This window comes from Neophocaena asiaeorientalis, unplaced genomic scaffold, assembly GCF_003031525.2.
Source record: "Neophocaena asiaeorientalis asiaeorientalis breed wild unplaced genomic scaffold, Neophocaena_asiaeorientalis_V1.1 scaffold238, whole genome shotgun sequence".
Lineage (NCBI taxonomy): Eukaryota > Metazoa > Chordata > Mammalia > Artiodactyla > Phocoenidae > Neophocaena > Neophocaena asiaeorientalis.
Window position 1 is genome coordinate 339698 of NW_020174555.1, and position 14360 is coordinate 354057.

The 14360-nt window shown below is 50.6% G+C and overlaps 1 protein-coding gene across 5 annotated transcripts in view; it reads right to left on the bottom strand.

Moving 5' to 3' along the window:
• Positions 1-624: 624 nt before the first annotated feature.
• Positions 625-14360, bottom strand: part of TMEM131L (transmembrane 131 like) — a 159190-nt gene continuing 145454 nt past the window's right edge. For 4 of the 5 annotated variants that reach the window (XM_024757491.1, XM_024757490.1, XM_024757492.1 and 1 more), the window contains 7 exons: positions 13516-13701; positions 10779-10857; positions 9135-9217; positions 4657-4777; positions 3136-3227; positions 1643-1782; positions 625-948 (listed from right to left, as the gene is read on the bottom strand). In XM_024757491.1, the coding sequence (XP_024613259.1) occupies positions 673-948; positions 1643-1782; positions 3136-3227; positions 4657-4777; positions 9135-9217; positions 10779-10857; positions 13516-13701 (977 nt within the window). In that variant the 3' untranslated portion in view covers positions 625-672. The remainder of the gene's footprint in view (positions 949-1642; positions 1783-3135; positions 3228-4656; positions 4778-9134; positions 9218-10778; positions 10858-13515; positions 13702-14360) is intronic. The other variant, XM_024757493.1, reaches the window with a different exon arrangement.

Sequence of the window (14360 nt, forward strand, 5' to 3'; positions counted from 1 at the left end):
CTCAACCGCTCAGTACTTGGACTTGGACTCAGCCTGTTCACTCGGAGGGAAACCGGACACTTACCAGCATGTCCCTACTGCTGTCGTGCCCCTGGTGACTGGCCTGATGGCGGGGAGGGAACATCCCCGTCACACAGAACAGTGCCGGGCTCTCTGCTCCACCCCAGCAGCCCTGCCCACCAGGACTGGTCCGTCCAGGCAAGTGACTAGCCTCCCAACACTGGAGGCTCGTTTCAATCAACGGAGCACTTGAAACAAAATCCTGCCTGCCTGAGCCACAGGCCCATTACAGCAGCATCCCTCGGAAAGCCACCTGATCAAAGTCACTTTCCGCAAGCTCCCGGGGAGTCCGATGCCCACGGAGGGGGCAATCACTGCAGTGCTTTCTTTCTCAACTCTTACCTTCTTAGAAGCCGCCCTGGTCCTGATTTAAACATTTGGCGTGTCTGACACGCTTCTTGAGTTATGAAGTTAGGACTCACGGATGCTTCCTTTCTATCGCTGTTTTGTGAAGGATTAAAAAAAATAGAGCACCCAGATTTCATTAAAAAATTTATTTTCATATAAAAGTGCCAAAATAACCACCAACGTCAATCTATGTCAACAACCAGTTTACACTAGTAATCAAAACACAAGCCTCTTTATTCACATTGTTCAAAACTCGAATCTTGTTTACACGTTCCCACAGTAGCTCGAGTCTCTGGACAGTGGGAAGTTTGCGTTCCTGTTCGCGGTGCTAGTCCATATGTCCAGGTCCATATAGGCACGGAATGGGTTAAACCCAGGGTAGTATTCCTTGCACATGACCGCCTGGTTTTCCATGTGAGTCGAGTGTTCCGTGGTGGGGTTGATGGGGCAGCAATTTTCATACACATCGCTTTGCGGGGCCCAGATGGAACCAAAAAGTCCAGACATCGGAGACAAGCTTCGGGTGCTTGTGAGGTAGGGCTGAAGGGTACATGAGGAGAAGAAAAAAAAAAGAAAGAAAGAAATGTTTAAAAAACTAAAGAAGCCTTAGAAAGGCAATGGCAAGGTTGACTATGTACCCGTGGCTACCACAGTGCAATCAATCCAAGCTACCTGGACATTATTACACTATTCTCAACCACCTGGGTGGCTTTAATTCCATTTTTCTCAAACAGAAGGTCATGAAATTCCCATCAAACTATCGATAACCTTTTTTCAACCCAAGGAAGGACCCACAGGTCGAATGCCCTCTATTTGTAAAGAAGCAGCAGAGTGGGTGTCAGAGAAGCACAGAGGGTGTCCCCAGGCAGGAAGCCCTCCAGACCTGTCGCTGACACTGCCTGACCTTCCTGGAAGGTTCATCTCGTCTCCTCCCACAGATGAAAGGTCAGCGAGGCCACAGGAACACAGCTGCATCCCAGAGGGCTTCCTGGCCCAAGTTCAATGTCATCAACAACCATCTCGCCTCAGTGTGGTTTGGGGCGTCTTGGCTGCTGGTGTCTGCAAGCCCCTGCCCATCTGACTACGTGTGAGCCCCCTGCAGAGCGTGGCTGGTGACCTAAGGGGAACAAGCCGGGCTCTGGCTGATCTGAACCCAACCCTAAAGCTACAGTGAGACCAGGATGAGGCAGGCACTGGAAAGAACCCAGGCACAGCAGGGCCGGGCGGCACTGACCGGAGAGCTGACGAGGCCAGCGTGTCCCCAGGCGGTCGGCACATTTGGGGGGCTGTTCCAGGCAGACTGGGAGCTGTGGTCAATGAAGTCTGTCTGAACTTCGGCAGGACAGGGGAAGCCATTGGGGTAGTTAATGTTTTCTACAAAGAATGGGAGACATCGACAGAGGTGAACATTCTTCTGGAGAGAATGGAATTCTCGCTCTCAGACAGAAAGCTCTCAAGGCCTTACTATATTGACAAGTTAAAGATGAACATAAAATAATTACTCCATGACACACACCACCTGGGAAGCCCTCAGGAAGTTCTTCCTCTGGGCTTAATTTTTTGTATTTGATAATTTGATGGGACTCTTTCTAATACACATAATACACTAAAATACTGCTATACTTTTATAGTAGTAAATACTACCATAGATTTGAATAGTGTCAAGGTTCTTACCAGTCCTTAAAATTTTCTTTTACTGCCTGTCATGCCAATGTCGGCCATCTCCACATACACCATATGCATTGATAAAGCAATAGGAAACCAAGCCCTTCTCCAACAGCAGTAAGAAGGTATAAACACAGCCTCACAGGCGGAAAGAAAGTTACCACAGCACCCCCTTGTGATTATCATAGAGCACTGCATATATCAAAACCCAGATAAGTACAAGCATCTTGTACTTATATTTGGGCCCAAGAATCTGCAATTTTTCACAATTTCCCCTTCAGGCTCCTTCCCTTCCTTCTGCAGCACCATCCAGGGGCATAAGCATCAGGATATGCTGAGGAACAAGCAGGTAAATGATTCTACCTCACCTGGGACTTGTTTGCCTAAAAAGAGTAACTAACCCCAGCCTCCCAATGGATAATCCAATGGATAATCCACAGTTTAGGTCCACAGAGATCCAAATGACCCCCTTCTACCTAATGTGAAGGACTAAATAGATTAGGGTTATTTGTACAAGTCCCTAGACACCTGGGTTTAGAGGGCTTTTTTGGGCCATATAAAATTACATATGGCAGGCGTGCTGGACCCACACGAAGGACTGACTCAGCAGTGTCCTGGAAGATCATTCTTAAAGGCACATTCTCTGCAGTTAGTGTCTTGAGTCCACAGACTCTTCCTGCTTTGACTTTCTGAGAATAAAAGAATGGCACTGGGGGACTTCCCTGGTGGTCCAGTGGTAAAGAAAGAATCCACCTTCCAATTCAGGGGATGCATGCTCGATCCCTGGTCAGGGAACTAAGATCCCACATGCCGCGGGGCAACTAAGCCCGCGTGCCACAGCTACTGAACTCTCGTGTCTCAACAAGAGAGCCCGTGTGCCGCAAACTACAGAGCTCACGTGCCCCGGAGCCCGTGCCACAACTAGAGAGAGAAAATCCACATGGCACAACTAGAGAGAAGCCCGTGCGCTGCAATGAAAGATCCCGTGGGCTGCAACTAAGACCGACACAGCCAAAAAAAAAAAAAAAAAGAATGGCATTAGGATTGTCCAAATAGCTTTACCTTCTGGAAAGGCATTGTAGTCGTTCAATTCCAGGGGGCAGTACACACTGGGAAACTGGCCTTCACACGTTGCATTCCAATCAATGAAACTGCTACAAAAAACAAGGGGTCTAGTTTCAGAAACAGGATGTCAACAGACCAAGGAAAGAAAGAGAAGTACGATGTTATTGCCCACCATCCTCATCGCTGCTAATTCCTCAACTCTGGAAAATTAAAGAAGTACTTTATTGTCACAGAATCAAAGACTTACTAACTCAACGCTCATCACCAATGACACAGCACTGCAGGATGGATGGCTTGGACTGGATGCCCACGTCCTTTCAATGGGGATGTAATTAATGTACAGCATAGGAAACACAGTTAATCACACTGTAATACTCTGTGTGGTGAGAGATGATGACTAGACTTACATGGTGATCACTTAGTAGCGTACAAAAATAATGAATCACTATGTTGTACAACTGAAATGTGATACTGTATGTCATTCATAATTCCAAAGAAAGTCAGAGATGGAGTTTGATCTGCTGAGTACAGAGAGCCAGGGACTCAGGGAAAAGTGGGGGCAGGGGAGCTTTTCTTTAAACGAGACAAGAAAAAGCAAATAAATTATGCCTAGATAAAGGGAATGGATCAAAACCCGGCTCTCAGTTTGCCAGAGAAGTACTTTCACTTAGACTGTAAAAAACTTGCCCGTGGTTAGGTGTAAGGCATGTAAGCAGGACCAAGATTTGAAAGAGAAAATTGCTCTCACTTTTAACTAAAAGGTATTACATTAAAAAAAAAAAAAACAACTAAAACCCACCCACGTTTGTTAAGTCTAACCAGAGGCAGAGCCCGTGGCTGTGGCTTTGTCAGCACGTGGAGGATGGGACACTGCTGAGAGGGTCCCAACACCCACCCAGGGGGCTCAAACACATCCGCTACGAACTGCCACCTTCCGCTCGGGGCAAGGCCAGACTATGACTCACGGTAGATGCTTTGATCCCAACTGCAATCTGGATTTTCATTATAGAAATAAGAAAGTAACTACCTCTATAATAAGCTGAACTCCCCAATAAAACTTCAACTGGATTCTGATTAAACACAGATATTAACATTTTCTCAAGGTCTCATAATCGAATGATTAATCTAATGGCAAGTCTAAGAAGCTGCCACTTGTGGAACTATTTTTCAATACTCAAATTATTCGATCTTTAAAAATTTTAAATGTGTTCAAGATTAATGCCAAGGAAAAATGGAAATTTTTGTTCTGTTAGCGGGTAGGAATTATGAAGGACTGTTTTTGTTTTTTCAGTTTTGCCTCTAATATATGAATAGCTCGTCTTTTCAGTTTAAAAAGGAAAACACTGACGTGGTCACCGGCTGTTACTTTTTTCCTTCCCTGTTTCTCTCAATTCCTGGCTTGTAATTTTTCAGACAACACAGCTCAACTCCAAAAAGCAGCTGGCAACACCCAGCTCAGGAGCTGGGGAGAAAGCCCGGACCCGGCCGCTGCTGCCGTCATTGGGATGGAGCGCATACCTGCTGTGCACCGGGGCGGGCGCGGGCAGCACGGCCGGCCCGCTGCTCTCCAGGGCGCAGCCGAAGCCGCTGGTCACACACACGGGCTGTGCGGGCCACAGGTCCCCCGGGGGGTAGAGACCTGCGGAAGAGAACAGGCCTCTCAGCCCCCCTCCTTCTCATGCAGCCCTCGGCCACCCTTCCTGCAAGGACCAGCTCGACTTCTCCTCCCTCCAGGAAGCCCCGCCCCCAGCCCGTATCACCCGCGCGGCTTCACCGCTAGAGCCCTTCGGTCTGTAAAGTGCAAGGGCCGCGCGCTGCTTTGACCTGCACTTCAGACGGGACACAACCGTCTCCTGGCCCGGATTACGAGATCATGGTAGTGACTCAACAAGGGCCTGCCTGCTTCCTGCAAAGCCCCGTCAGGATTCCCAGGACACAGCAGTGAACACGTTGACATTCAAGTGAGCGGAGACAAACAACAAACAAAAGAAGTAAGAAGCTGGGAAAACGGTGCTCTTACAGCCCCAGGGATGAGACACAAGGATTCTGTGACAGTGGAGGGGGCCAACCTCAGCACCAGGGGAGAGAACACCCTGCACCCTGCAGGTACCGGGTGTGGAATGATGTGAGTGAGCCCTGTTTTCCACAACTGTACCTGAGCCTTCCTCGGGAGGGACCCTGTCCCGGCTCGGCGCTCCCAAGCCGTGGAAGCGCCTGCCTGCTGGGTGTGCCAACAATATGGTCCTGACCTCAGTTTGAACACCGTCCCCCTAAGCCTTTCCAGGGGACACCCGGCTCCTGCTCTTCCCAGCAAACACCTGCAGCACCTCTGCTTGTCTCCACCTTCACCGCCACAGCCGTTGGTCATTCGTGGGATGCACGGATGGACGCCATTGGTTGGTGGCATGGATTAAAGGGGCAGACTGGCCATCTGCACATGGGCAGGAACTCCACAAAGAACGAACAGACTCAACTATTCGAAATGCACTGGGAACCCGAAGGTCTACCAGCCAACCAGGCCACACGGGGATGGGGGGAATACATGGACAGGAATACGTGGACACAACTCTCGCTTTCCGGGCAGCGTGTGCGCCCCCAGGGCTGCACCCCCATGTGGGAGCCGGCGGCAATCACCCGCCTGGAGACCCGGAGACCTGCAGCTCACGGTGGTCAGAGAGACCCTCGAGCGTTTAAAGAACCACCACCAGAGACCACGTAGCTGTCATAGCTGTGGGGGTCTCTCAAGGACGAGGTCCACCTCCTAAGGCCGCCCTGGTGTTTGGGGCCTCACTCAGCGGTTGGGCAGGCACCCTACGGTCAGTCCTGCAGGGCGGGGCATCCTCCCATGAAAGTCCTGTTGAGAATCGCTAGAACCAGAGGCTGCATGAGCAGATTAAGATCAGATCAACCAAGAACCGCCTCTGCACTCAGGTGCTCATGACCAAATGGACCGGAAGCCAAGACCGCACAGAAACGAGGGGTGTGTATGCTGCTTCGAGAGAATCTCTGTGGGTCTCACGTTTCTTTGCTTCCTGGAATGGATGCTCTGACTGCCCACGATCTGACCTATCTTTCCAAGGATATTTGCTAAACAAAGCCTCAGAAGATGGAGACAGGATCTCCCCCTAGAGCAACGGGCAAGTTTGCTTCGTCCAACATAATAAAGATAATGTCGCCCATCTGGGCGGCCCTGCATCGCCCCGAAGAGACTGGAGGCCTGAAGGAAGTGTGCTTACAAGATGCTCAGGCTGCTTGCTGTGCTAAGTGTCCTATTCTCTGACCCAGGAGTCTCTTGTCCTCTGGCAGCAGCTACAAAATCATGGCAGGCTAACTTGTTAGCTCGTAATAAGCAGGGTAAACGCCTCAGACCCTTCCCCGGTCTCGACAGTGATGTGATCTGGCTCACGTTCAATATCATCCCTCTGGCTGCTGTGCTGAAAAGAGACGGTAAGGTGGTGGCGGATGTTCACCAGCGTTACTGTGGTGATCGTTTTGCAATATGTACATATGATGAATCATTACATTAGTTATACCCCTGAAACTAATATAATGTTATGTATCAATTATATCCCAAAAAGAAAGAAAATAAAAGACAACGAGATAGTGAGGTGAGGTGAGAAGTAGAGAGACCTGTCGGGAGGCTGCGGCGAGAAAGAACGGTGGACGTGGGGAGGGAGAAGTGATCAGGTTCTGGGTCTGTCTGGAAGGCAGAGGCAGAGAGTGAGACAACTGATCCCACGTGGGGATGAGGAAAAGAGTCCAGGATGACGCCCAGACTTCTGGCCTGAGCAACAAGAAAGCCCGAGTGGGAGGCTGTGTGAGGAGTAGGGCTGAGCAGGTGAGCGTTCCGTACGGGACACTGGTGCAGGCCCGAGGACAGATGGCAGTGGCAGCTGGCTGTGCAGAAGTGGGAGCTGTCGGGGGGCTGGAGGTGGACGGACCACCAGGAGAGCATGACCCAGACGAGCATGAGAGCTGGGGGAGCCGAGGGGAACTGCACCGGGACCCCCGAGGTCACAGCCCGAGCAGAAGGTCTCAGGAGGCCGGAATACGGGGCCCCGGCCACGGAGATCACTGGGGTCCCGCAGACACTGCTCCGGTGTCACGGCACAGCCAGCCCCAGCGGTTTCAGGGAGAACAGGAGGAAAGGAATCTAAGCAGCAGGCAGACAACTCCCCCAAGCAGCTCTCCCAGAGAGGCGGGCACAGAAGCAGCCAGATAAGGGGGGGGTCAAGGGAGAGAGTGGCTGCTTCTGTGTTAAGGACGGGATGGGAGGTCTCACGGTATGTACGGATGCCGGTGGGGACGACCCGTTAGAGAAAACCCGATGCCGGCGCCGAGCCGGAGCGGGACCCCACAGAGGAGGGCAGCCTGACAACCCACGGGCCGCAGCAGGAGGGCAGCGGGGGTGGCGGGTGGAAGATGGGGCAGGCGGAGCCTCTCTCATCCCCAGCAAACAGGAAGCATCAGCTAAGAGAACCAGGCAGAGGACTGACAGGTGGGCACGGGGGCCGCAGCTGCCGCGAGGCTGGCGGCCAGCTGGCTGTGTGCGCTGCTCTCCAGTCTCGCTCATCTGCACGGCACGGGGCAGAGAAGCTGGAGAACTGGGCAAAACCACGCCCGTGGCTCTACAAGGAGGGCGCAGAGCAGGGGGAGGGGGCCCAGAGGTGATGTAACAGCAGGTGGGAGGACTGAGGCTGGGCGTGTGAGGGAGGTGCGGGCAGAGGAAGGGGACGGCAACGGCCCTGTGGACAGTGACTGTGAACAAGGGCTGTTTCTGTAGTGACTTAAGGGCCTCAACAGGGATTGTAATGGGTCATCAAAAAGTAGTTGCAGATTATTAACAAAGACGAGGTAAAAAGGCACTTGAAACACATACACACAACATGGATAAGACACTAGATGACATACGATTCTCCAACTGACGACAAAAGCAAAGACAGGAGAACATGGCAGGCGTACCTGTTTTGACACAGGTTTTTTTTCCTCACCGTTCATTAAATCCTCTCTCCCCTCTATCATCTCAAAGAGAAAAGGCGGTACCTTCTAAACCTCCCTAAATCTTGCCTAAGCAAATTATTGAATTTAAGAGTATTTTTTCATCAAAAACATTTATTTTTATTGGACCAGTAAGCAGATCCAACTCACAAATAGTTTATTTCTGTTGATAATCTGACAGCAGATAAACTCTCTGTAACCACAGAGCTGGAAGCCTCCTGCCTTCAAAGTAAAAGTGCTCCACTGTGCTGGGCAGCCTTTAGTCCAGCACGATTCACGTGAGCAAAAGCAAGAGCTCGACGGTGCCGCAGAGGGTAACAACCAGGCTCATCCTGCCACCATTCCTGAGCCTGGTTAGGCAGGAAGGAGGCGCGAGGAGAAAAGAGGAGAAACGAAGGCAAGAGAGGTGAAGGGAAGGAGAAGGAAAGAGAGGGGGCCTGGAGTTAACCTCCGGGGCAGACCCTGCTCGGAGCGGCTTCCCTCCCTGGGCCCCGTGTCCAGGCTCCTGGGCCGCTGTCCCTGCCTGGCTGAGGCCGCAGGAGCTCAGCGCTTGGCCTCAGCACTGGTGCAGGAGGGAGGCCGGATCAGTGGACAGGCTTCTGAGACAAGGGGGAGGGGTGGGAACGGGAGACAGGCAGAGACACGGGAGGTGGAAGTCGGCTAATCGGGGCGCCGGACCCTCCGTCTGCTCCCCGCTTTTCTGCCATCCTAGATGGGAAAGGGAACTAAAGGAGGAGGCAACCCCTGTAAAGGGGCCCCACCTTGCTCCGGGGCCACAGGCCACCTGTGCCTTGTGTCCCAGGACGGAGCTCAGGGTCCGTGCAGAAGCGGCAGCCAAGGCCAGGGGCCCCGAGGACACCAGGGCAGAGGACAGGGGCCTTCCCGACGCTCGAGAGCCGGGGCACAGACAAGCCAGCTCTGTCTGTCCTCAAGCTCCCCGGCCAGCAGCGCGACACGGACACCTGGCCGGTGTCCGGAGCAAGAGCAACGCGCCTCACCTTTATCTTCTTCAACAGCCGCAGGCCCAGCAGGAAGGCTGGGACAGGGGACGTCCACGTGTCGGGGGAAGCTACTCACGTCTCTGCAGGGAGAGCAAGAAGATGAGCCACTGACCCTCTCTGTACAAGGAAATGCTGAATTTCTGTAGCTAAGTCCGTGTTTTTTTGTTTTTTTTGTTTTTTTTTGCAGTACGCGGGCCTCTCACAGTTGTGGCCTCTCCCGTTGTGGAGCACAGGCTCCGGACGTGCAGGCTCAGTGGCCATGGCTCACGGGCCTAGCCGCTCTGCGGCATGTGGGATCTTCCCGGACCGGGGCACAAACCCGCGTCCCCTGCATCGGCAGGCGGACTCTCAACCACTGCGCCACCAGGGAAGCCCCTGACTGCGTTTTTACATGAATTCTTCCCCTCAAAAACCATAAAGATACTAGAGACATAAAGGTATATACCCACAAAAGGGCTGAGGAATATTAAATTCCCAAGATCCAGAGAAGTCTTTTTTTTTTTTAAATAACATCTACCTTCAATCTTCTATTTTGGTGTAAGAGTATGTATGTATGTATGTATGTATTCATTCATTCATTCATTCATTTATTTATGGCTGCGTTGGGTCTTTGTTGTTCTGCGCAGGTTTTCTTTAGTCGTGGCGAGCGGGGGCTACCCTTTGCTTTGGTGCGCGTGCTTCTCTTGTTGTGGAGCATGGGCTCTAGGTGCACGGGCTTCAGTAGCTGCAGCACACAGGCTCAACAGTTGCGGCACATGGGCCTCAGAATGCGTGGACTTCAGTAGTTGCGGCACGTGGGCTTCAGTAGTTGTGGCTCGCGGGCTCTAGACTGCAGGCTCAGTAGTTGTGGCGCACGGCATGTGGGATCTTCCCGGATCAGGGGTTGAACCGTGTCCCCTGCACTGGCAGGTGGATTCTTAACCACTGCGCCACCAGGGAAGCCCCCAGGGAAGTCTTGTTTTAACAAACACCAACAGCACAATGCTAACTAAGGTAGTCTGTAGTTTCCAATCTGCCTTTCAGCAGCTGGCAGCAACCTCCCCCTCCTGGTTTACTCTCTACCCCTAACAGAAAGAGCTCGCATAGAGCTTTCCTCATCCATTCCATTTTTATGATACCACCCCCTGTCTTCTCATGGTGCCTAAAACCTAACCACACTCCTCACTCTGAAACCCTCTCCTTCTAACATACCCTCCTCTTCTCCCTCTCAGTAAATGGTGCTTGTTTATTTTGCTGCAGAAATCATCACACAGTGAAACCGTAAACATGTGAGTGTCTTCTAGGTTCTTGCAAACTTTTCTGAATCATCAGTGCTCAGTTTTATTTCAAGTCCTAGAACAGAGTAGCTGGTTCCCATCCTTACTGTTACTACTGTTCTTCCTACTTTCAGGAGTGACACCTTCTAACGCAGCCGTATCACTGAAAGGACCAGCAATACCAGAGACGTTCCCACACAAGCGTGTTGTCTTAGAAAGATTGTACACCCTGAATTATTAATAAAAGCAGATTTTACTTTCTCACATCCTTAAAAGGTTTTCCTATTTTAGCCTGCAGAACCAAGTACAAAGAAGAAACACATGGAATGAAAGAAAAAAGCAGTACCTGAAACACACTGTAAAAGCTGGAAAACTAAACACTTACGTGGGGTTGCAGATGTTATGAGAAAGATTCAAGGAGATGGGAGCTTCAGAGGGAAAGTCATTTTGTGAAACACTGTCTCCTGCATAAAAACAAAAAGGTGATCACAAGTTTTTATAAGCATAATTCAACTGTGTATAGCCTGTGTTAAGATGCAGATCGCTAACATCGTTAACCCCTATGAATGATTTATTTTTCACATTTAATGGATATTCAGTCAATTTTTTAATTAAAAAAACTTTTACATATGAATGTGTATGAAACTTGGATCATACTTCAAAAATACTTTGTGTTTTTGATCTTTTACACAATTAATTATATCGGGGGGGGACTTCCCTGGTGGTCCAGTGGTAAAGAATCCACCTTACAATGCAGGGGAAAACGGGTTCCATCCCTGGTCAGGGAACTAAGATCCCACATGCCGCGGGGCAACGAAGCCCGTATGCCACAACTACTGAGCTCATGAGCCTCAACTAGAGCCCTCGTGCTACAAACTACAGAGCCCACGTGCTGGGGAACCCGCGTGCCACAACTCGAGAGAGAAAACCTGCACGCCACGACTAGAGAGAAGCCCACGCGCCACAACAAAAGATGCCTCATACTACAACTAAGACCTGACGCAGCCAAAAATAAATAAAATAAATATGTACATAATAAATACATCTTTTAAAAAATTATATTGGGGACATTTTCCTGATATTTATTATACAACCTCTGAACATAACTAGACTGAGTCTTACGCCCCGTGTTACAAGCAAGGCCATCACTCACCTTTCTCATTCTCCTGCTGTTGGCCTTATCCCCCAAGCGAGAGCTGCGCTTCTATTTTTTTATTGATGTTAAACACCAATTTTAAAAACTCTCACGTTAGCACCATCAGGCGTACTGCCTTCAGTGGCCAAGAAGACCATCCCCGCCACCAAACGAAACACCGCAAGCCGTCCTGCATCCAAGCCCTCATGGCGTTCTCCAGCACACAGTAATAAACAGATGCACGTGTATGTCAGTGGGGGGGTCATTAGGCAAACAGTGTCTAAAAAGGCACCTGCGGGAAGGGCCAATGATGTGAAAAAGGCTGAGAAACGGACTGAAATCACAAGTGGGCATGTGTCTAGGTTTTTATGGTGCCAGGGCCCAGGTCTCCCAGACAGGAGCTTCTTTATAGGTAATCACTGCTGGCAGGAGACACAGCAGAGGCCGCTGTAATGAGCGGGAGGCAGTGGGAAGTGGGCTGGGCTCGGGGGGAGTCAGGGTCCCAGGGCGTCCAACAAGCCACGCAACCTCTCTAGGCCCAGGTCCTTGGAGGCACGGGGAGCGCCCCCCATGGCCCTGAGTACCGAGTGAGCGTCCCACGGACGCCACGGTGACGCCAATGGAACCCCTGTCTCCCCCCCATCCTGATAACAAAGCTTAACCTGTACTATGTTGACCATGACGGCGAAAAGGAGTGAATTAAATCTTTACGTAGACATGGAGGTATGACAAACAACACTGAGTGAAACAGCAAGACGCAGCATGCTTACTGAAGCGTCATCTCCGTTATGTAAGTTAAAAGCAATTCTCTGGGGCTTCCCTGGTGGCGCAGTGGTTGAGAGTCCGCCTGCCGATGCAGGGGACACGGGTTCGTGCCCCAGTCCGGGAAGATCCCACATGCCGCGGAGCGGCTGGGCCCGTGAGCCATGGCCGCTGAGCCTGCGCGTCCGGAGCCTGTGCTCCACAACGGGAGAGGCCACAACAGTGAGAGGCCCACGTACCGCAAAAAAAAAAAAAAAAAAATTCTCTGTTTTGTTGATATATGAATGTAAAATAAAGTATGGATTAAAAGAATACACAGCAAGCCCATGACAGTGGACAGTGAGTCTCTCAAGCAGGAGGAAGCGGAAGACTATAAAATATTACCTCTTAAAAAAAAAAGGAGGGCAAATATGACAAAATTAAGAGTTATTAATTATAGGTGACAGAAATATAGATGCTTCTTTGACCTTTCCTGTATCTTTAAATTTTTCAAAAACAAGGGAGGACCACTGTTCATAGCAACATTATTCATAAGACGCAAAAGGTGGAAAAACCCAAGTGTCCATCAACAGATGAATAGAGAGATAAAATGCAGTCTATCCACAGACAACGGAATATTTATTATTCAGCCTTTAAGAAGGAAGGAAATCCTGACATGTCACAACATGGATGAACCTTGAAGACACCATGCTAAGTGAAATAAGCCATTCACCAAAGGACAAGTATTGTATGACTTCACTTACCAGATACGAGAGTATTCAAATTCACAGACAGAAAGCAGAACAGAGGTTCACAGGGCTGTAGGGGTCGGGGAGGGAGAGCTACGGTTTAATAGGCACCGAGTTTCTGTTTGGGGTGGGGAAGGGCCCAAAGATGCATGGTGGTGATGAATGCACGACAATGTGAACGTATTTAATGCCACTTAAAAATGGTTAAAATAGTAGATTTTGTGTTATGTATTCTTTACCACAACAAACAAATGTACAAGTGAAAAAATAAACATGGAAGTTCTTTGAACTGTTTCCAAGATACGGACTTTAAAAAATAATAATAACAATGGAGGGAGGCAGGAAGGAAGAAAGAAAAAAGAAAGTGGATAAAATGCAAAGCAAAGCAAGCACGGGAATGCAGAGCCCACCGCAGGCAGGCGGCACTGGAAGGCAGATGAGGCCCCTGTTCTGGGTGCCGGGGCAGGAGGGCCAGGAGGCCTCAGTCCCAGACTCACCAGGCGGCAGGAAGTGCTGAGGGCCCAGCATGGGCTTCTTGTCCCCGTCAGAGCTGCTGGCACTGCTCCAGCTGCCCCAGCTGCCCCGGCTGGCACGCACGCTGCCCGAGGAGCTGCCACAGTCCGAGCTGGAGTCTGAGCAGGACTTCTCCACGCGCTTCTTCCCCGGCTTCTGGAAGTAACCCTCTGTGGGAAGTGAGAGAGGAGTCGTGTTTCGCCTACAGAGTTTTCAACCTGATGCCACTTCCAGTAGAAGGAGAGAGGCCAAGGTATGAAGAAGGCAGGGCTCAGCTTCAGGATCTGCCCCCTCTGCCCATCCAGCGAGAAGGAAGACGCTCCCTGAAACTGACAATGGGCCCTGAGGAAGCCGCGGGGGTGAGTCACAGGCCCCACAGGCTCTGCCGTGGGCCGGACAGTGAACGTGGTCTAGCCTGAGACAGTCAACACCAATGATAATCTCGACCTAAAAGTGGTTCTGGAAATAACAAGTACTTCTCTCAAGAAAATCAAGGCTACTCTCTCGGACTGGAGACGTGTAGGTAATTTCTCTCTCTTGTATTAAAATGTCCCCCAAGATATACGTATGACTGATGCACTCTGCTGTACACCTGAAACTAACACAACACAGTAAATCAACTAGACTCTAATAAAAAGTGTTTTTAAACGTCCACCGAGAGTTTCAGAGTATTATCTATGTGTGGGTGGGAAGAACCTCCAGGAAGACCGAGAAACAACGCACACGTGTCTGGAAATGTGCGTGTCGGTGTCCCACACCCCTCCCCCCCCGCACTACTTTCCTCTCCTGCCACCCTCCACCCCTCCCTGGACCCAGCCCTGGTGCCCCC